Source organism: Lepidochelys kempii, chromosome 9 (genome assembly GCF_965140265.1).
Source record: "Lepidochelys kempii isolate rLepKem1 chromosome 9, rLepKem1.hap2, whole genome shotgun sequence".
Taxonomy (NCBI): domain Eukaryota; kingdom Metazoa; phylum Chordata; order Testudines; family Cheloniidae; genus Lepidochelys; species Lepidochelys kempii.
In genome coordinates, this window is record NC_133264.1 from 102,402,305 (window position 1) to 102,424,113 (window position 21,809).

At 54.8% G+C, this 21,809-nt stretch overlaps 1 protein-coding gene across 14 annotated transcripts; it reads right to left on the reverse strand.

The window, feature by feature from the left end:
- Positions 1 to 2,333: 2,333 nt before the first annotated feature.
- Positions 2,334 to 20,045, reverse strand: LOC140916785 (sestrin-3-like). Of its 14 annotated transcripts, none has more exons than XM_073358634.1 (12): positions 19,943 to 20,032; positions 13,102 to 13,303; positions 11,752 to 11,806; positions 10,842 to 10,941; positions 8,853 to 9,056; positions 8,174 to 8,356; positions 7,678 to 7,911; positions 7,470 to 7,581; positions 6,651 to 6,769; positions 5,735 to 5,925; positions 4,868 to 5,012; positions 2,334 to 3,947 (listed from the first exon to the last, which is right to left on the reverse strand). In XM_073358634.1, the coding sequence occupies exons 5-12, from the start codon at positions 9,045 to 9,047 to the stop codon at positions 3,858 to 3,860; spliced, it is 1,269 nt and encodes a 422-aa protein (XP_073214735.1). In that variant the 5' UTR covers positions 9,048 to 9,056; positions 10,842 to 10,941; positions 11,752 to 11,806; positions 13,102 to 13,303; positions 19,943 to 20,032; the 3' UTR covers positions 2,334 to 3,857. The 14 variants fall into 14 exon arrangements, with proteins under 14 accessions (XP_073214735.1, XP_073214736.1, XP_073214731.1 ...); XM_073358635.1 differs by lacking the exon at positions 19,943 to 20,032 and adding an exon at positions 17,530 to 17,545; XM_073358630.1 differs by lacking the exon at positions 19,943 to 20,032 and adding an exon at positions 14,917 to 17,513.
- Positions 20,046 to 21,809: the final 1,764 nt, after the last annotated feature.

Sequence of the window (21,809 nt, forward strand, 5' to 3'; positions counted from 1 at the left end):
TTTGGTTTGTTAATTGCAGCCTCAGAGCTAGAAGAAGAGCTGTGTATTCTTTCCTCCTCCACTAGTAATGAGAAAAAAAATTCATGCCAAACTAAAATGGCAATTTTTCAGAGATTTACAGCAAATAAATGTCAATATTTAGAGGTGGGTCAACATGAAACATTTTGTTTCAACCTGAAACTTTCATGTTGATTTCATGTATTATCCGCAAAGGACTAGATTCACAAAATCATGATGTGGGGAGGAGAAGAGGACCTCTCTTAGAACCATGGTTTTTTTATGCTCCTAGGCTACAGAAGACCCAGGGTCACTTTTACCTTCTGGCTGATGTACACAAGGCATTTGAACTTGGGGCTCCTGCATCGTGGGAGTGCCTTAGTGCCCCTGGGGTATTTCTCAGTCTCGCCTGATTAAACAGTTTAATGCTACTGTGAGCTTGTGTCTCCCAGATCCTAGGCAAGTCTATCCTCCAGGCTACATCACTCACCGGCCTAATGACTGTTACAAGTTGCCAGCAGGGACCCCCACCTCAGAGTTAAAGGTGATGAGAGAGCTCCAGCATCGTTTTTCTGACAAATGCCCTGCATTGAAAAGTTTCAGGGCAAATAAAAAAGTTGACATTACTGAAACCGCAACATGAGATTGGCTATGCTGGGTTAGACCAATGGTCCATCGAGGGTTCTGTCTGACAGGAGCCAGTACCAGGCCTTCACGGGGAGCACAGACGAGGGCAATAGGAATGAGCCCCCTGTCTTCTCCTCCCAGCTCCTGGCAATCAGAGGTTTAGGGTCACATCTCTGACTGTATTAGTCAATAGCCATTGGTGGATTTATCTTCCATGAATTTATCTTTTTTTTTTTTAGCCCAGTTAATACTTTTGGCCATCACAACATCCCCTGGCTATGGGTTCCACAGGTTATGTGTGCATGGTGTCTAAATGTACTGCCTCATGTTTGCCTTAAGGCTGCCGCCTATTAAATTGGGTGACCCCTGGTTTTTGTATTGTGGGAGATGGTATATAAAACTTCTCTGTTCATTTTTTACACATCTGTATTATATACCCCTTAATCTCTTTTCTAAACTGAACTGACCTAGTCATTGTAGTCTCTCCTCACATGGAAGCCTTTCCATACCCTTGATCATCTTTGTTGCCCTTCTCTGTACCTTTTCAGAGATGGGGCAACCAGAACTGGACAGAGTATTCAAGGTGTGGGCACATCATGGATTTCTATCCCTTTCCTAATAGGCCCTAACACTGTTAGCCTTTTGGGCTGGGCTGCTACTGGGCGGAGAGCTGAAGTTTCCAGAAACATTGAGTTTTCCCACTTCAGTCAAAACTATTTGGCAAATTAGACCTATTTGCAAATAATTTAAGGTTGACCAAAACTGCTGTTTTTCAGCACCTACACTGCCAAAAAAAACCCCAAACCCCTCTCCCCGCCCCTTCTCCCAGTTCTGTTCAGAAGTGATAGAATCCAGTGGGATCTGCTTGGTTTACATCTTACAGCTTGTCTGGCCCAAAGGGTAGATAATCAGCATAGGAAAGAAGCAGCTGCTTCCACATTGTCATCAGTCCCTGCACAGCTTTGACTCTGTCTTTTCAGAAAGCCTCCTGCTGAAATGTTTGCCTGGCTTGTGCTATTCCAGGGATCCAGAACAACTCACTTGCCCACCCACCTTCTTTGAAGGCAGGCTGCCCTGGCAGAAGTGAAGCCTTAAACTCACTCCTGTCCTGTAACCTATGTGGTGGGAGGTGAGGTTAAGGTTACCCAGCACCCCCCCTACCCACACACCTATGGCAGCGTTGCTCTTTTTTTGCAGTGAAGTCCCGTAGGTTCAGTTAACCCTTTTCACGTCCGAGTCAAACGCCCTGGGCACTGTTGAGCAGAGTGCTGCAAGATGCCAGAGCTGTTCTGGACAGCAAGGGAAGAAGTGCTGCTGTGGGAGGGAGAGATGGCCAGAGCAGCAGGGCTAGCAGTCATTTCCGAGGAGGGACAGTGCATCGGCTCCTATTGCCATGGAACCAAAGGACACGAGAGGGGAGGGAGGAGTACCCTCTGTCCTGACTAGCTATGGAGCGCATACAGCACTGCTGCATCTCCAGGGGCTCAGGCAAAGCTAGGAGACTTCAGGAATGCAGTCCCTGCAGCACACAGATGACCAGACCTACTGTAGAAAGCCACTGCACAAGCTTCTCCCCCACTATGCCAGTGCAGCTTGGCCCTGCCTGCCACCAGAGCAGATGGACCACAGCACACTTGTACAAGGGTTAGCTCTCCAGCCAGGGCAAGTGAAGCTCCCCTTCCCCTGAAGAGAGATAAGCCAGGTGCAGATTGTGTCAAACATAATTATATTCATAGCAAAAATAGGCTTTTTCTGTAGCTTCCACACATAACGTTCTCTCCACACAAGTAACCAGGTTGACCTCACACTGGCCTCCCAGTCCCTGCCCCTCCAGACTCCAGTTACTAGGAAGGTCCCAGCTGTGTCCTCATGCCCCAAAAAAGCTCTTTGGAGAAGGGGCCTCTGTACACAGCCCTTACCTGAATCTCCCTCTGAAGCTGGGCCAGCCACCGAGCCAAGGACAGCCCAGCACAGCATGCTCTCCTCCAGCCAGAGCGGTAACAGGTAAGGCAGGTTGTTACTCCTCAGTCCCTCCCAGGGTCACAAAGTGTTGCAGCATATGGATCTTGCCCATGGCAAAGAGAATGAGGTGCAGGCCCGTGTGTGCATTGTAACTGTGGGTGGAGGCTGGTCAGTCTGGAGCTGCTGCAGTCCTAGGGCTGCCATCCCCATAACAGGAGGTGATTGAGGCTGTTCCAGTTGACCTGACCGATCAAGAGCAAACAGGCCCATGGCCCACATGGCAATACCGAGCAGCAAGTGACCCATCCCAAGGCTAGTGCAGCATGGGCTAGGACCCAGCTCATGTTTGGATACAATGACCCCCCTGGGCTTTCTGTAGAAAGTGGGGCTCGATAGGAGACCCAGAGGGTGGGATGCAGGTCCAAGAGCCCAGCTCTATAGAAGTGAAACATTCCAAGCAGCCACCTCCAGGAGCTGGGGGCAAGAGCCTGTCCCTGGGAGAATTCAGCCTGTTGATCACTGCACCTCCGCAGGAGTACCACAGCTTGACCTGTACTCAGCATGGTGCTGCCGGGAGGTTGGCAGCATGGCCAAGAGCATATGCAGGAGGCTGGTTTCCCTCCAGTACTGTGCTGGGGAGCGGGAGGATCTGCTCGTCTCTGAGAACCTGGGTCATAACCAGTGCTCCTCCCTCCTGCTCCTGTGACTAAAGGAGTTTCAGAACACACCCACAAGCCACCCTACCAACTGGGATACTCCACAGTAACTTCATCACCCCACAGCTGCTGCTTCTGACCAGCCAGCCATGCCCAGTGTGATGCTGCTGCAGTGCTGGAAAGGAAGCAAGCTTGCTGCTCTGCCCCAGGGCTGGAACGCATACAGGATCCTGCACTGGGCTGCCCCCATGGGCAGGCTCCTTGTGCTGCTTGGGTGAAGGGGCTTCCACTGTGGATGGTTAGAGCCCATCTCTTTGAAGAGAGACATGCCCTCAACCTGCCCATCCTTCCCTCCCTGCCCCAAGTCTTTGGGAGTCTGCCATGGACACATTCGCGTCTCCAGCTTCACACCGAGATCACAGCAACACGGAGTTGCCTCACAGCTTGGTAATTGCACATAACAAGGTCACTCATCGTGCCCCATAGAAACAGAATAGTCAAGTAAGTTAGAGAAACCCATCGCAGTCAGTTCTAGCCCGATGGTTCAAGTATGGAGTCCATGGAGAGGTAGGGATGCGTGCACCACCCCTGCCATAACCCAGCCACCCCTGCTCTCTAGGAGATCATATACTGGGTAATTGCTCGCAGTGCATACAGGAGCTCAGCTTGCATTCTGGCTTCCAGGATGAGAAGGTTCACGTGGACCTGAGGGAGCAAAAGACGGGCTTAGGCTTGGTGCAGTTTGCTCAGCGCACTGACCTGTGAGCACGACAGTCGGGGCAGGTCTAGAGGGGGCAGCCCCAGGACACTGAGCCCTTCACGCCCAGTGTTTAAATGCTAATGGAGTCCTTCTGGCCTGGGCAGGGAGTCAGTCAGCCTGTGTGGAGAGGATGGATTTGCAATGCTAGAGATCTGCTAATGCTGCAGGGCTATGAGCTGCCTGCACTGGAGAAGCTGTGAGAGGGAGGGATGTTCAAGTAGATCCAGACCAAGCCCTGTATGGACTTCATGGCCCAGTGGATTCAACTGTTCTGGGGGTTTTATTAGACCACAAGTTCCCTCCCACCCACAGCCTGCTGTCATCTCTGCAGGAGCAACTACAGAGGATGTGGTAGTCAGGGGCCCCGTCTGCCAGAGCCTCCAGAGAGGCTCACTCCAGTAGGAGAGCAGCTTCTCCTCACATGCGCCTTGCAAGCAAGACTGGTGCTGAGAACAATTCTGCCCTTCAAGGTAGACACGGACCATATGCAGAGGCTTTGCTCCTCCCGGGTGACTGCAGCTGTTCAACATTGCGCAGCTCAGCACAGGTCGCAGTACAGCAGAGCACAACTAGTGTCCCAAGATTGCTTGCAGCTCCATCAGTGACGAGGCCTCCAAGAGTCTCACTCCCTGATGCCCAGTTCCAGCCCCACAGGAGCACCCAAGTCCTGTGTTCCCTGGATCCTCCCTGACACCTCTTTGGTTTGAGGGAAGGACCTTGTGCGGCAGCTCTGATCCCTTCCCGCCATTGGGCTCAACCCAACAGCTGCACAAGCTTCCCTTGAAGCACTGCTGGCTCCAAAAACTGGCCAAATAGACTACATGGAGATATTAGATGTGCCATGCTCTCCTCTGATCCCCTGTACCTTTTCACTGTGCTTGAACTGCTTCCAGAACCGGCCAAACATTTCTGGGTTAGTCTTCTCTGGGTAACAAGTCACAGTTTTAATGTAAACTTTGAGCATCCGCTCCAGAAAGTGATTCACTTCTGCGTAATCATAGTCGTCGTACCTGTGGGAAGAGTTCCAGTGAGAACCAGCTTCCATGTGCCCACCTGCCACAACCTTCTCTGGGATCAGGACAGCAGCCAGAGGAGCTGGAGTGACCGCTTGTATCAGGCCCCTGCTGCTCACGGATCTGGAGGCACTAGGCTTACATACAGGAATAACAGTAGCTGACAGCTGGAGATGTAACACAACACCTTGGTTCAGGGGCAATGGAAGCTCCCTAAAAGGGGGTGGGGGGCGCGCCACTGGTACCAAAAACATGGCCCCGCCCCCATGTCACCCCTTCTCCCCAAGCCGCCCCTTTCCCCCACTCCCCACTTGCTCCTCTCCACACCCCGCTCACTCTTATGGCTGGTAAAAAGCGAGGGTATAGCAAAATAATTCTGCTGCTACCTAACGTAAACCATACCCGAGCCACTCCCACACAACATCCTGAGAAGGGGTTGGGGGGAGCACCATGGGCAACCCCGTCATCCCAAAGCTCCGCCAGGTATGAAGGCTCATGTCAACCTATCCCTGTTGAATTCCTCACTGACTCTCTTAACCGGCCTGGAAGAAGTCCCAGAAGGTTGGGGAACAGAGATAGCTGTAATGTCCCCATTTCTCAGGCCAAGCTCCCCTCCCAGATGGATCACACATATACTAAGAGTTAGATTTTCTCCAGTGACAACCCCATGTAGGCCTTGCACTGAGACCCTTCCCCCTGGCCCTGTAGGGCTGGGATACCTGATTCCAAACATGCAGTGGATATAGTTCCAGATGCCCCGTTTGAAGACAGAAGATTCACAGCCTTGCCGCTTGGCCATGGCATTGCTCTGGAGACCGTCAACTGTACGGAACTTCTCATCCAGGAGGTGGCCAACGTCAGAGTAGAGTCTGTTTACCAACGAGAATCCATGGTCTTCCCAGGAGTAATCCTGCCAAACAGAGCAAGATGCCTTCAGCGCCAGAGAGGGAACTCAGCGCAGGTGCCCCATGAAATGAGCCAGTGGAAAAGCCACCGAGGCTGAAAGCGGTGTTGTGTCAGTGTCTCTTATGTCTCAGAAAGGGCAAGCTCTTGCTGGAATCAGAACAGAAAGAGGTTTTCCTGCTTTGCTAGCAGCCTCTAGTGGAGTTGTCAGGTGCAAGAGGACATCTGATCCTGCTATTGGAACTTTGGTGACTTTGTATCAGGCCCCTGCTGCTCACGGATCTGGAGGCACTAGGCTTACATACAGGAGTGGCAGTAGCTGACAGCCGGAGATGTAACACAACACCTTGGTTCAGGGGCAATGGAAGCTCCTGAACAGAATCTGGCTCCTCCCCCAGAGCTGTGCTGGATCTGCAACAGCAGAATACTCATCTGTCCCCAAGGTCAGTAGTTCTGACTCATCTCTTTCCACAACCTGCTTCTTGTAAGATGGGGCATATTGACAGTCACTTTTCAGAGTGACGCCGCACCAGGACAGTGGCTGGTGTAGCCCTCTCTCACTCTGGTTTACATGCCCCCCTGTGGATGCTGCTGTTTTAGTCTAAGGCATGTGAGCCTAGCGCAGCTGCACGGCATGCTGTCACCCTACTGTTGACATGGACAGAGATCCTGGGCCCAGACTTTGCTCCTGTCTTCCAGGGTCACCCCATAAAAAAAGAACAAAACTCTCACCTGGACTCTAAATATCTGGGTCTGATCTTCATCTCGCCTGGCAAAGTCCTGGTATCCAAAATCAGGGTCCTGCACATAGCAGGAGAGATCTGTGGCTCTGACGATTTCCCCATCAAAATCTGAGGGAAAAAGAGCCCACCGCCACCCACAGGGGAGATTACAACAGATCTGCCACAAGTTTATGCTGCTTCTCTGCAGCATTCAGCAGCAAGGGGCATGGTCTCCCTCCAGAGAGATCTCCTGGGGCATGGAATCCCAACCCCCCACAGCATTACTGCCCCTCTGAGCTTGCAGAGCCAGCTAAGAGTCAATCGCAGCCAAGCGCTCTGGTACGTGTTTCATGAGCGTTACATCCCATCTAAACCATTCTCCCAGGGCAAAAAGGATTCTTACAATGTTCCCTGGGGCTTTCTTCACTTTTGAAACAGACGAATCAATGGCACTTCCTTTCCCTCCCTTGGGGAAAGAGGTCGCTTCAGCATCATTACTTTGCAGGTTCCCTACAGGCACATTTGTGATTTCCTCTGCTATTCCTACTCTTTATGGTCCTGGAAAACATCATCAGTCCTCTCCAATGATCTGGAAGGGTGTGAATTAACCAGTGTTAAGGACACAAACCCCCAGTTCCACACCAGATACTCTGCTTTGCAAGGAGCTTGGAGGTAACTCTTTGTAGTACATCCTTCTAGTCCTACAAAGAGAGGAGAGTCCTGGGTGGCAACTGCAGCCTCTACAGGGACAGGCCTAAATTGGGGGCTTGCCCTTCTCCTGGCGGAGACCTCTGGGGTGTCAGATCTCCAGCCTGCCCCTTTGGATTACCTTCCTCTCTGTCTTGTTGCGGTGGCCTCATTTCCTCTCGGCCCTCACTCTCCAGGTGGATCCTCTGGATACGTTCCCGGAGCGATTCCAGCTCCACACAGGAATCCAGAGACTGCGTGGGAAGACATTACACAACTCTTAATCAGCCAGCAGTCCTCATTCTGCTGGCCCCCTGGCCGCTGGGAAAGTTAAATCCTTGGTGGCTCACCCGTTTGCGGTTGATGCGCAGCAACTCCAGATTACAGCTGTTCCCGCTGGCGGACTCACAGAAACACTGGTTCCCTGGCAACGTTGACTTCAGTATGCTCCTGCCATCCAGCCACTCCAGCTCACAGCCACAACCAAAGACAAAGCTGGCAAGAGCATGGTAATGCGCCACGAGGACCACAGCGTGGACCAGCTCTGCCAGAGACCAGCTCTGCTCACTGATCTTCAGCAGCTTCTGTGGGGTAGGTCAGACAGAAACTGATAGCACAGCAAGAAAACAGACTGGGTTACTGGCTGCCCTGTCCATCAAGTGACTCACCAAGGTCTCCTCCCTCTTCATGCAAGGCCCCCTCTCGAAGGAATCTGCCAAGGGGGCCATGCATGATGGGAGGAGTGGGCAGCTCTCAGCCCTATGTTCCCTTCTCATTCCAGTCTCTGTAATCCTGCCCATCAGCCCACACCCAGACTCTTCACATCCGTGTCCCACGTGCAGTTACCTCTATGTGTTCCTTGCTGATGAGCCAAGGCCGATGAGCCAGGATCTTGTTGATCTCATTAAGATTGCGGAGTTTGGGAGGGATGAAGTCCAGGCCCCGCAGCCACTGGGGATCTCCCCCCACTCGCAGGAACTGCAGCATGTGCAGATTCACCAGATACCAGCACTGGTGCCGAGCAGCTGCCTGCAAGAGCAACTCAGACCCTGAGTGCACGAAGCATGGCCCTAGCAGCTTCTCCAGAGAACAGTGCAGTATCCACAGGGCCAGGGGCCCCACCCAGATAACCAGCACGAGCAACTTTCTGAAGACTCCAGCTGAGCATGAAGTCCAAGGCCACCCACCCAACGAGAAGCTTTGGCGTCTAGCTAGGGCCAAGCCACAAAGGATATTCCAAACTCCTGCAGAGGGACGCAGAGACAGAACCTAACTGAGGCCTTCAGCAGGGAGAGGTGACCCCAGACTCTGGCAGCACAGAATAATGGCGACCGAGGGCAGAGCTCACCCTTGCCTCCTCCATCACTGAGCTTCCTATGGAGACGTGGGAGGTACTAGACACTGGGCATCAGCCAAGCTAAGGGCTGAGGGCTCCACAGGCTACCGTTATGCCCTGGCAGGCTGTTGCCATAGGAAGGAGGCCTTTACTTCAGCTGCTTTCCAAGAAGCGAGGGTTGGCACGTACCATGATGGCGATGTAGTGTCTGCAGGCAAACGGCAGCGGGCCGTCCATGTGAAGCAGGTAGTGCTGCATCTTGAGGAAGCTGTCCAGATACTGCGGGTGGTACCCCATCTGCTGTGTCACTGCCTCCAGGCGCCCCCGGCTGGCCAGCGCTTTCACAAACAGGAACTGTGGACGCTCTTGGTCGCTACTGGTCATCTTCACTACCTGAGGGAGACAGAGGCCCAGTATCAGAGTGGGCCCACTCCAGCAGGAGCTGGCTTTCACTTGGGGGCTTGGAGTCTGCTGGAGAGCTGAGAGAGGCTGAAATAGCACCAGTCCCAACATCGCAGCAGTTGGCCCTTGTAAGCACGCCCCTGGCTAAGAGAGCTAAGCAGTAAATGTCACAAAGGGGAAGCTGAGGTTCCCTTGTTTCGGGGCAGATTCTTCCTATACGGTCCTTGACCCAAGCCTGCTAAAGGGAAGGCCAGGGGTTTGGACAACAGCCATTTCTCTGGTCAGAGACTGCCACGCTGGGTTTGGGATTCCAAGCAAGGCTGAAACAGGAGGCCGATACTGGCTACAAAGCGGGGAGCTCGTTTGTAACAGGCATGACTTTACCCTCTTGTTAAACTGGAAGCTGCCTGAGTCATGTCCAGTTAGTGTGTGGAGCAGTCTCCCCACGGAAAGGGCTGGAAGCACCACCGCTTGGGGCTTGAATAGTGGATGAAGCTCTGGAGAATAGGAGTAATCTTGCTTCTGCCCAATGGGGCTGGAACAAGAGGGATTCAATAGGGCTTTTCCATTTCAGTGCACAAGGCCTTTATCCCTACTCAGAAAGTGCTCTCAAAATCTTGGAAGCAGCGCTCCTGTGCCGATCTGGCTTTCTAGGGATGGCTAGTGCCTCTGGGCCTCTGGCTTGTGTCAGGAGAACGGGAGCACCTGTGGGGCCAACAGTCCCATTCAAGAGTAGTGACTCAGCTCCTTTTGCATCCTTTTGAGAAGAATGCTGGAGGCAGGGAATATCCAGCTCACTCAATACTGGCGGGAGGGCCCACACCTCCTTAGAGCAGCAAGTTAAGAGTACAAACAGTGGTGTCCTAGGTCCTAGGATTTCCCCTCCCTGCAGGGGAACGTGGCCACAGGCAGTTCGCAGAGCAGCCGGTGCCCAGCTGTGTCATTCCAGTGAGGAGCCCACCTGTATGGGAGAAGGTCAGGGACTACAGGGCAATGTACATGAACCCCATTATCCTCTTACAGCAAGTGCTTCTGGCCAAGGGTTTCTTTCTTATGTTCCTTGTTACCACGGCATCTGGTCACCATGGTCACTCACCCCAACAAGCGAGAGGCACACCTACTTTTACTGTGGGAGTCTGAAGACAGGCATAACCTCTCAGCTTTTTTGGTTAGCAATTAAGCACTCCTCCCCCAGTCACTCCCTTCTGCAAGCCCCCTTGGCTACATGCAGCAACAGGACCCATTAGGGAGTTTAAAGAAGAAGCCACTCCTCAACCAGAACCTGCCTGAGAGCTTGCTCTTTTGGGAAGACTGACTCGCACAGTTAATGCAGTGAAGAGATCAACACTGAGATGTTTCTCTCCCCAGCCCTCTCCCGCAAAACTGTGAGCTTACACTCACTCAGCCCATAGTGCTCGTCAGCTCCAGACAGCCCCTGCCCCACCAAGGCCGCTGCAGGCCTTGGAGTTATTCTCTCTGGCCAGGAGGTGAAGCCTCAGGAAGGCCAACACATGCTCTTGATCCTTATAAGGATGATGTGTGATCAGAACAGCAGAAAGCAACAGACGACATAAATGCTAGATAAAGAAAGCAGGCACTTGCCCCCTGCCCCCTTCCCGACTTCCAACCCCCAGCTCCCTCTGGTCTTCACAGGTAGTTCGGCATGAAGACCACCTGACTACTGGTTTGTTCCCTTCTGCTTACAGAGCCAGTCCCAGGCCAGCCAAGGGAGGGGAGGAGGAGCAATGCAGAGGGGCCCAAGCAGTGCATTCTAACCTGTTGGTCAGAGTCATGTTTCCAGCTCGTGCTGAGCGTCAGGGCTCCTGTAGGTGGGAGGATTGGGTCCTATACAGGAATCCAGGCAGCACACTCTCAGCTGCAGCAAACCAAGAGTACAAGCTTGTTACCTATCCTAGGTAGACACTAGCCTGGAGAAGACAGGCCTATCTGTTCAGTCTAGTACAGGGGCACTGCAGAAAAGTTAGTTCTCTCCCCATCCTGGTGCTAGATTAGCATCTTTCCTAAGAAGTTTATTCTACTCTCTTGCTGCCCCCACCATAACAGCTAGAACCTCCTGGGACAGCAGCTGCTCTCCAATTGCAAACTGGCACTGCTGGGCAGGAACAGACAGCAAGTGTTTTTCTCCCCACAGTCAGTGGTATTCTCAGCTGTAGGCCCCATGGAAAGGGGATCAATAAGTAAGTCAGCCCTGTTTGCGGTGAGTAGGCCACAGCTCTTAGAGTGATACTGCAGTGAGTGCCTGAAGTTAGCCAAGGGACCACTGAGCTAGAAGTGAACCCACCATGCCATTGTTTTCTAGCTAGCCTGTGTGTTTTTAGCCTTAGGGCTAATGAGATTAAAGACGGATTAAAAATTCCGTCATTCCAGCTTCCACCTTGCTTTCCCTTCCCGCCCTTAACTCCCACCCAGTTTTAGCAGCCACTGTTTCAGCCACCGGTGGGTCTATAAACCTATGCTTGTCCAAAAGCTTGGAATGTAGCTTCTAAGTGATCTAGAAGGTTATTCTTTAACTGTTAGAGTGACAGCAATATTGAGGGATGGAAAAGCCAGACTGCATCAGCAACCAGTCACCCAATTGAACGGTCTTTCCATTAGCTCATTTTCCTGTACGTTAGTATTGCAAGACTCAGTAGTGACAAAAGCTTAAGTGAAAATTCATTTGCACCTCTGCTGTAGCTCCTTCTCCCAGTGAAGCCCATGATCCTGCCACAGTACTGCCCCTTTGGGGAGACAAGACAAGATCAATCTCTTTGAGGGCATGGGGAGCGCTACCCACTTCCAAATACTTTTGGAACAACATCTGAGCGCAGTTTTGCTCCCTTGCCTGCAGCAGGGTTGGGGGGGGGGACAAACAACCCCAATAGATATAAATAAAAGAGATGCCTGGCTCCTCTTGTCAGCGTATAGCAGGGGAGAACAACAAGCCAGAAATCTGTGCTGAGTCTTTTGGGCGCATGCACTCACCAGACAAGGGGAATTCTGCCTCCTTAGGGGAGGAAGACCAGCTTTGCCAGGCAGTTATGGGATCAAATAATATATGTTGACTCTTTCAGAGTTCTGTGAAACTCTGCAGCTACCTGAGACAAGGTATGGCTGTATCCCCCTGGGAAGATATCCAAATAGGGGACCAGGAATTTCCTGTCACACACAAAGGCCTAGGAAAGTATTGGGCTGTTGCTCCTAGTTATCGCTGTGAGTTGCCACATCCTATTGTTCCAGCTGCTGCTGCAGGCTGCCGTGCCTTGCCACTACCTCACCAGCTCCCCAGAGCAGCTGGCCAGGGGGGATGGGGCACATCAGCCTAGATATGGAAGAATAAGCAAGCAGTAAGGTGGCTCTTTACCCACCATTTACTTCTTTCTAGCCGCTGGGGAACTATCCACAGTGACTCCCAAGAGCTCTTTGAGTGGCTCTCTCCTGCTCTGTAACCCTGCCTCAGTGAGTTTGGGATCCCCTGTAGCAGGGATTCCCACAAGCCACTGCAGCGGTGGCCAGGCTTGGGGCAGAGGAAAGAGATGCATCAAATTTTAATCATTGCTCTTGTAAAAATCCACAGTGCCCCTTCAGGGGTGCTGGAACAATGTGTGCAGTGCGGGTGCTGAGAGCCATTGACCCAAACTGTAAACCCTGTTCATGATGGAAACCACTTCACACCAGGGGGTGCGTTAGCCCCCTCCCCCCAGAACCCGTGCCCCTTAGATCTGGCCTCAGCTGGGGAACAATGGCAACAACACAGGCCCAGCAAATGATTTCACTCTTGGAGACAGTGCAGAGCATGTGCAGCTTTGGAGCCCGCTCTTGCCTGTGCACTGGAAGAAATCTAGTCACTGCGAGAGCTTCCATTCAGTTTGCCCTCGAGCCACAGAACAGGCTTCGCTTTCAACAGTGGGACTTTTGAGAGGCTATTCAAAGGCGGTAATGATCAGGAAAGCGAGTAAGCAGAAACGCCCCCATCTTGCTCAACATGCCTTCTCCCAGCACATCTCCAGGTCCTCCCCCACTCCAAAAAACCAACCTGTCAGCAAACATGTTTTTGCTCCTGTTAGAAATGCAGAAGTCAGTGGGGCCGCAGGAGGGCAAGCCAGATTCTATTCTGCGTTACCCATCAGTGCCCTTGGCTCAGTTCCAATACCGGTTAGCTGTGATCTTGCAAGAGGTAGGAGAAGCTGGCTGGATTGTCCGTGAAGCTGGTCTGGGTGGTGTTTTAGGAAGTAGTCCTGGGGTTTGTAAATAAAGCCAGTCTGACACAGGCAGAAAGTGGTTGCCATTAAAATCTTTTACCATTCTGCCTTTGCATTCCCTCCCTTTCTGGGCAAAGGATTTTGCAGCATACAATGGCAACCCCTGTAAGTACAAACGCAGCCCCAACCACAGGATGCAGCAGTCTCTCTCGCTGGGTCATTTTGTATAAGTAGGGGCATAGCGAGCAGATCGAGGGACGTGATCGTTCCCCTCTATTCGACATTGGTGAGGCCTCATCTGGAGTACTGTGTCCAGTTTTAGGCCCCACACTACAAGAAGGATGTGGATAAATTGGAGAGAGTCCAGCGAAGGGCAACAAAAATGATTAGGGGACTGGAACACATGAGTTATGAGGAGAGGCTGAGGGAGCTGGGATTGTTTAGCCTGCAGAAGAGAAGAATGAGGGGGGATTTGATAGCTGCTTTCAACTACCTGAAAGGGGGTTCCAAAGAGGATGGCTCTAGACTGTTCTCAATGGTAGCAGATGACAGAACGAGGAGTAATGGTCTCAAGTTGCAGTGGGGGAGGTTTAGATTGGATATTAGGAAAAACTTTTTCACTAAGAGGGTGGTGAAACACTGGAATGCGTTACCTAGGGAGGTGGTAGAATCTCCTTCCTTAGAGGTTTTTAAAGTCAGGCTTGACAAAGCCCTGGCTGGGATGATTTAACTGGGAATTGGTCCTGCTTTGAGCAGGGGGTTGGACTAGATGACCTTCTGGGGTCCCTTCCAACCCTGATATTCTATGATTCTATGATTTTGAGGCTTTGCAGATTGAAACACTCCCAAGCTGGGTCCAGCTGTCATACACATGGGTAATTATAGCACATGGACTGATGTGAGGGAGGGGCCCTTATCCCTCCTCTACTCCCTCCGCTTCTACTGGGTGCGGAAGGAAACTGCTTCCAGCCTGGGATCCTAAAACCCATACCAGCACACAGAGGCAAGTTAGATGCCTTGCTGTGCATCCTTCCCAGGGTACTCCAGTGCCCCAACCCTCTCCAACGGGGCCTTCCTCATCCCCTCTGCCTGGATACCTCATCTATTCTCCGGCTTCAGTTACGCTCTCTAATCTGGCCCAGCCCCTCTACACAGGTCTGTACTTGAAATGGTCGCTGCAAATGGCCTTCTCCCAGCACCAGCTCATACTCAGCACAGAAACAAGAGCTGCTCCTCCCCCGCCCACAACAGCATTTTCATCATGTCCCAGACTCCCACCCATGCTTTTAGTTGATTCTCCCCATCAGCTCCAAAATCCATCTCTTTTCTCTCTACCCCTGCTCCCAAACCCTGTCCCATCCAGCTCCTGCAGCTTTCCCCGAGTTTCACACTGGCACTCCAGCTGGAGTTCTCTCCCCAGACCCTTACCTTGGATTCTTTTCACCATCTGTGTCACATTTCAACTCTGCACTCCCACCTTCAGGGACCTACACAACTCCACCCCACCTTCATCTTTGCCCTTGCTCCCATCTTCCCAATTCAGGCACTAAGGTCAAACTCTGCCTTTTCTCATGCTGCGCCCTACGTGGGAAACATCCTCCCAATCCCATGGCCACCCTCCTCAGAGCTCATTTATTAGCCAGCCTTACCCATTACATTCTTGTAAAAAGCAAAATCCAAGGTGGAGCCACCAAGATGCACACATAATGGTGGCTGTGTGAACTCTCTGGGTTGGTTACCTCCAGCTGCGCTCTGGAGAAATGTAATGTTAGCTCCTCAGGCTAGGTTGCATGCAAGCACACCTGGGACATAGGATAAATAAAAGATAGGAACCCTGCCTAAGGGCACCTGCCCTGACATTCCCAGAAGAAATCTTTTGCCAAAGCTAGAACAGAGGACATTCCAAAATTGTACTCCCCTTTGATAGGCTGACAAGCGCCTGATCCAAGAGCCTGGGGTTCTCACTGAGTTATTCACATCAGTTCAGAGGCTGAATGCTAATTAACATTTTCCTCCCCGCTAGAGCACATAGCTTGGAATGTCAGCCGGTTTCCAGTTCTGTAGACTGTAAGCTCCTCAGGACAGGGGCTGAGTTTTGTCCGGTTCCCAGGTGCCACTTCATTTGAGTTCACCACATCTCTGCCCTCTGTTCCAAATGTTTAAACTTCCTGGGGCCAGAGTCCTGCCAAGGCAGGTGCTGTCCAGCATGGAAATGCACAAAGCAGCCAAGCTTTCCTGTTCCACACTAGGGGAGGTTGGCCAATCAACAGCTGAGTCAAGCAGCACTGACCAATCCTCTGTGAACAGGATGCATGCAAGGAAGAGTCAAGCCAGCGGAAAACAGAGGGAGAAAAGAGACTTTTCAGGCCATCTATCACACAGACTAGAAGAGGGGCTGATGAGCCATGTGATTCCCATAGGATAGCAACAATGCCAAGTGCACACAGCCTTGAATTCCTGAAACATCAATACAGGGGAGCATTAACATTAGATACATTTAAACAGTGACCTAGAAGCTCTTCAATCTTCCAGGAGTCAGTTTCCCTTGGCAGTGCCAGGGCCACCTCGAAGGTGCCGGGAGGATGGCAGTTCGGGGATGCAGCAGGGTTTGATGACAGCAGCAGCAGTCTGAAGTGTCTCCCCGGCCATGGGGAGGATGGCAGGTGTTCTGACGTAAGGCATACATTCCAAAGCTCTCCTGATTCAGTTCACTACTTAAAATCTTGAACAGCTTTTCCTGCAGTTCTTTGAGAAGCTCCTGTTCCCCTTTACTGCCCAGCAGCTCTCTGTACCAGAGATAGTGGGGCGCAACAGTGCAAAATTACTCAGCTCCACACCGCTAGGTGGGCCTTTCCCTCTCCTCCTCACAACTTCCCCTTTCTTAAGAGCATTTGTTAGCTCAAGTTGCAATGGGGGAGGTTTAGATTGGATATTAGGAAAAACTTTTTCACTAGGAGGGTGGTGAAACACTGGAATGCGTTGCCTAGGGAGGTGGTGGAATCTCCTTCCTTAGAAGTTTTTAAGGTCAGGCTTGACAAAGCCCTGGCTGGGATGATTTAATTGGGGATGGGTCCTGGTTTTGAGCAGGGGGTTGGACTAGATGACCTCCTGAGGTCCCTTCCAACCCTGATATTCTATGATTCTGACACAAAAGAAAGTCGGCTTTGGTGCATTTTTGAGCTGGGTGACAATGTTCTCGCCCCACTTCCCAGGCTCAGAGGCCATAATCCCAAGGACTGCACTTGCAGCTTGGCCCCTGTATTGCTGCCTTCAGTCCCCTCCCACTAGCTCCCTGGCTGAGCTCCCAAAAACAGATCTGAGTTCTGGCTCAGCCTGAAGCCAAGTGACGTCATTCTGTCAGCAGGAGAAGCAGCATGCAGAGCAGCACATGCTGCAGCAAACAGCTCTCACTCGCTTTCTATGGGTCTGTGCTTTCTGCCCCTCTGGGCTCGGCTCCTCACCCCCACTGGACTCAGAAGTGCCCAGCCTGCCTTGGAGGTTTGGAAGTCACCAGAACTATTCAGACACTCCCCACAAGTTCCCATTTGAAGAAGCCTGTGGAGCCTGGTTACTGTACATTAATGAAACCTAAATCAACTCATGTCCATCTTCCCAGGGTGTCATTTCCAAGAGCAGGCATAGGAAGCAAGGGCAGAAGGGACTTGTTCTCTTCTCCCCACATCAGGTCCACTGCTGGGAGTGGGGAGCCCCTGGCTGCTGAAAAGCCTGTAAGCTCTGTTCAGGTACTGTGGGCCTCTTGGGAGTGCACAATACTTCACAGCCCACTTCAGCATGGGACCCAGCACAGAGAGAAGGGTGTGATGAGGGTAAATAACTGTCTGCAGAGAGCATTCCTTAGGAGACACTGAACCGCCCAACACTGCATGTTGGGGCAGACCGTGTTCTGCGCCTGTCCTGTTGGTACTATGGTGAGGTCCTCTTCCCCCAAAACCCCCACCCCCCTTGGCTCCAGTGAGAGAGAATTCCCCTGCCCAGGACTCCAGGAACCCCACGCCATACAGGTGGCTCTGGAGACGCTGTCTTCTCCCCTCTTCTCTCCCTGGCTATTTGGTATCCCAAATTCCTAGAGCCATTAACCATGCGTAACAATTTCAATCTACCAGGAGTGGCTGAGGCTCTCCGTAGAGCCTTTCCAGTGTCAGGGAGGAACTCTAGAAGAGACCCCACCAGGTGCCGAGGCCCTGGGGAGAAGGCTGGCTGAGCAGTAAGCAGGCAAGCGGAGACACAGGACCCAGACTCACTGTTCCTGAGGCATCAGAGTCCAGCTCTAGACGACTGCATTGCTGGGCGGCAGCGCCCACTGGGTACCAAGGCAGACCTTCAGCAGAGCGCCGTGCAGCCCCCCCGATACAGAGCGCAGGGGGGCTGCTGTCAGGGCCAGGAGACAGCCCCTCTCCCTGGGCAATGGCAAGTCCAGCATGAGGCAGTGCAGGGTTGGGAGGGGGACGGGGCCGCTCTGAAGGCTGGCGGGGGCTCCAGGCCCTGGGAGAGCCCCAGAACGGCGGCACTGCGCTCGGGCCAGGCCCCGGGACTCCCCTGCGGCCGCGGAGCCAAGCGAGCACGTCCCGGGGCCTCTGCCCCTGCAAGAGCGCCCGGCCCCGGCCCGCCCCATTGTCTCTCCCCGGCCGCAGCACAGGCGCAGCGCCCCCGGCGGGCAGCAGCGGAAGTGCGGGAGGAAAGGAGAAAAACAACTTTGATTGGCAGTGATGGGGAGGACGAAGCATCCAGCATCCCAGGACAAAGAACTGCGCAGGGCTCGGGGGATGCTGCGGGCTCCTGCCCCGGCACCTGCCGGCCGGAGGCAGTGAAGCCGGCCGGGCTGCGGGCCAGGAGAGGACACGGTTCCCTCCGGCGGCCAGCGCTCCCCGGGGCTAGGAAAGGTGCGTGGGGAGGAACGGGGCCAGGAGCCCGGGCAGCGAGGCAAAGTGCCCGCGGCAGCTTCCAGGCTCCTTCCCCAACTTTCCCAGGGGACTCCCCTACCTCCGGGACAGGGGCGGATGAGCCCGGGAGAAGGGGGCGGGGGCCACTGGAGGCCGCGAAGGTCTACGCGGCTCTGAGTGCATTGGGGTGGGGGCCCCCCGAACTGGGACGGAAAGTGACCTGCGTCCTCACCTGGCCTGCAGCCGCTGGCCCTGGTTTCCGCGGGGGGGGGGGAGATACTGGAGCTCACCTGGCCCTGGTTTCCGCGGGGGGGGGGAGATACTGGAGCTCACCTGGCCCTGGTTTCCGCGGGGGGGGGGGGGGAGATGCTGGAGCTCACCTGGCCCTGGTTTCCGCGGGGGGGGGGGGAGATACTGGAGCTCACCTGGCCCTGGTTTCCGCGGGGGGGGGGGGGGAGATACTGGAGCTCACCTGGCCCTGGTTTCCGCGGGGGGGGGGGGGGAGATACTGGAGCTCACCTGGCCCTGGTTTCCGCGGGGGGGGGGGGGGAGAGATACTGGAGCTCACCTGGCCCTGGTTTCCGCGGGGGGGGGGGGGAGATACTGGAGCTCACCTGGCCCTGGTTTCCGCGGGGGGGGAATACTGGGGGGCACTGGAGGTCACCTGGCCCTGCAGCCGCTGGCCCTGGTTTCCGCGGGGGGGGGAGGAGATACTGGAGCTCACCTGGCCCTGCAGCCGCTGGCCCTGGTTTCCGCGGGGGGGGGAATACTGGGGGGCACTGGAGCTCACCTGGCCCTGCAGCCGCTGGCCCTGGTTTCCGCGGGGGGGGGGGGGGGATACTGGAGCTCACCTGGCCCTGCAGCCGCTGGCCCTGGTTTCCGCGGGGGGGGGGGGTACTGGAGCTCACCTGGCCCTGCAGCCGCTGGCCCTGGTTTCCGCGGGGGGGAGGATACTGGGGGGCACTGGAGCTCACATGGCCCTGCAGCCGCTGGCACTGGTTTCCGCGGGGGGGGGGATACTGGGGGGCACTGGAGCTCACCTGGCCCTGCAGCCGCTGGCACTGGTTTCCGCGGGGGGGGGGATACTGGGGGGCACTGGAGCTCACCTGGCCCTGCAGCCGCTGGCACTGGTTTCCGCGGGGGGGGGGGGGATACTGGGGGGCACTGGAGCTCACCTGGCCCTGCAGCCGCTGGCCCTGGTTTCCGCGGGGGGGGGGGGACACTGGAGCTCACCTGGCCCTGCAGCCGCTGGCCCTGGTTTCCGCGGGGGGGGGGGGGGACACTGGAGCTCACCTGGCCCTGCAGCCGCTGGCACTGGTTTCCGCGGGGGGGGGGGGGGGGGACACTGGAGCTCACCTGGCCCTGCAGCCGCTGGCCCTGGTTTCCGCGGGGGGGGGGGACACTGGAGCTCACCTGGCCCTGCAGCCGCTGGCACTGGTTTCCGCGGGGGGGGGGGATACTGGGGGGCACTGGAGCTCACCTGGCCCTGCAGCCGCTGGCCCTGGTTTCCGCGGGGGGGGGGACACTGGAGCTCACCTGGCCCTGCAGCCGCTGGCCCTGGTTTCCGCGGGGGGGGGGGGGGGACACTGGAGCTCACCTGGCCCTGCAGCCGCTGGCCCTGGTTTCCGCGGGGGGGGGGGGGACACTGGAGCTCACCTGGCCCTGCAGCCGCTGGCACTGGTTTCCGCGGGGGGGGGGGGGGGGACACTGGAGCTCACCTGGCCCTGCAGCCGCTGGCCCTGGTTTCCGCGGGGGGGGGGACACTGGAGCTCACCTGGCCCTGCAGCCGCTGGCACTGGTTTCCGCGGGGGTGCTCCGTGCTCGGGGGACACAGAATCATGGTTAGCAGCCTGCCGGTACCAACCTCCTCCGCCGTCTGCCCAGGGAAACTGCAAGCCGGGGCAGAGCTCGGGGCAGGAGCTCGAAGGGGGCGTGCCGGGCTCACATCAGCGACCAATCGCTGTAGAGATGGGCGAGAACACTGTAAATCTTCAGCCAATCCGAGCCTAGGGGCTGGTGTCCGGCCGGACCACGTGGAGGACGGTGGAAAGTTACCTGCCTGTCAAGGGATGTAGTCCCGCCCACTCCCCGGGAAAGGGGCGCGGCTTCGCACGTCGGGCGGGCGGGGAGCCTCGTCTCCTGGCCCCGCCCCGGCAGGGGAGCGGCGGCCGGAGCCGGCCGGCGGGTTGTGCTCTGGCGGCTGCTGTGCGCTGCCGGGCCGGGTCGGGTCTCCTGCCGGGAGCCAGCCCGCACTTTGCAGAGGAAGGCGGGCCCTGGAACTGGGCGGGTGGAGAAGCTGGAGCAGCCGTGAGCCTCCTGCTCCCACCCCTCAGCAGCCTGGGGGCTCTGGGGGGAGGGGGCTGCAGCCTGGTGCCCCCAGGGTGGACAGAAAGAAAGCCAGCTCTTGTTCCCCTAAGGCAGCCACGCAGGGCAGGAGCTGCGCATCAACTGGCCACTTGCCAGCCCAGCAACTTCCAGACTGGCTTTGGTGGTGCCCCAGGGAAGGGCTGAGTGTTGCTCCCAGCTCCTGGTGCCATGCAAGGAGCCTCTGACATGGCCTCTCCTGGCTTGGCTCCTTCCTCCCTTTTCTCTCTGGTTTCTCTCCCTTCAGGCAGTCAGTTTTATTCTCCTTGTTTTGTCTTTCTTGCAGACTCTGCTCACCCCCTTCTTGACCCTTCTGTTGGGCATTTCATTTCTCATTCCCTCCCCCTGCTCCCACCCCACGAAGGCTGAGCTGAGAGCTGCGGGAGCAAAGGAGAGAAGCTCGGGCTGGCAGGCTGCTGGCTGGGCTGGCAGGCTGTCCATGTGGGCTGTGGTTACAGCCCGCTGCATTAGTGGCCGTACTCGGGGGAAGGTGAGTGGCTTCCCTGGAATTACTTGCAGGTGTGGCAGTAGGTTTGCAATGTAGGAGGGAGGGTGTAGCTGGATTTGTCTAGCTGTCCAATGAGTATGGATCTTCTCCGCTCTGTGCCCCCATGAACTGTGGGCCCAACCCCCACAATGAGAAACACTGTACTAGCAGAGGCTGATCTAAAAGATGGTGCCTCCAAGTACTCTGGTAGAAAGACCTTCCCCCAGCAGCTGGTGGCAAGGAGCTAGGCTTCTCAGCTGGATCTTGCGCCATCCCTCCCCAGTGGAGACCCTAGCCTCCTCTTTCCGTTTCTGCCTCTGGCTAGTAGGTTCATTCCTTCATATAGCGGGTGTCTTCTCAAGTCCTTACACTAGTCACTAGTAATAAGATGTATTACTAAGCACACCTTGTCTGTGGCATCTAAGAAGAAACAACTAAGAAAAAAGGGCCTTGCTTTGAGCTTGGACCCAATGGGGGTGTGTGTGTGTGTGTGTGTGTTTGTGAATGTGTGTAGTCTGGCGAGTTCAGATGGTACAATCCTGGTGTCAGGTATGAGGTGTTCCTCTAGGTCTAGGACCTGTCAGAGGACTTTGGAGGGCATCAGTAAATAGACAAACCGTGTTTCTCCTCTGTAAATTGGTGACAATAATATTTCCTTCTCTCCCTTCCACAACAGACTGAGGACTCATTAGTTAATGTTGTCAAGGATTCTGAAAATTTAAGCCCTATACAGAAGAGATATTATTGATTTTTTATATCCAGAGATCTTCCCCAAGCAGTGAAATGCAGT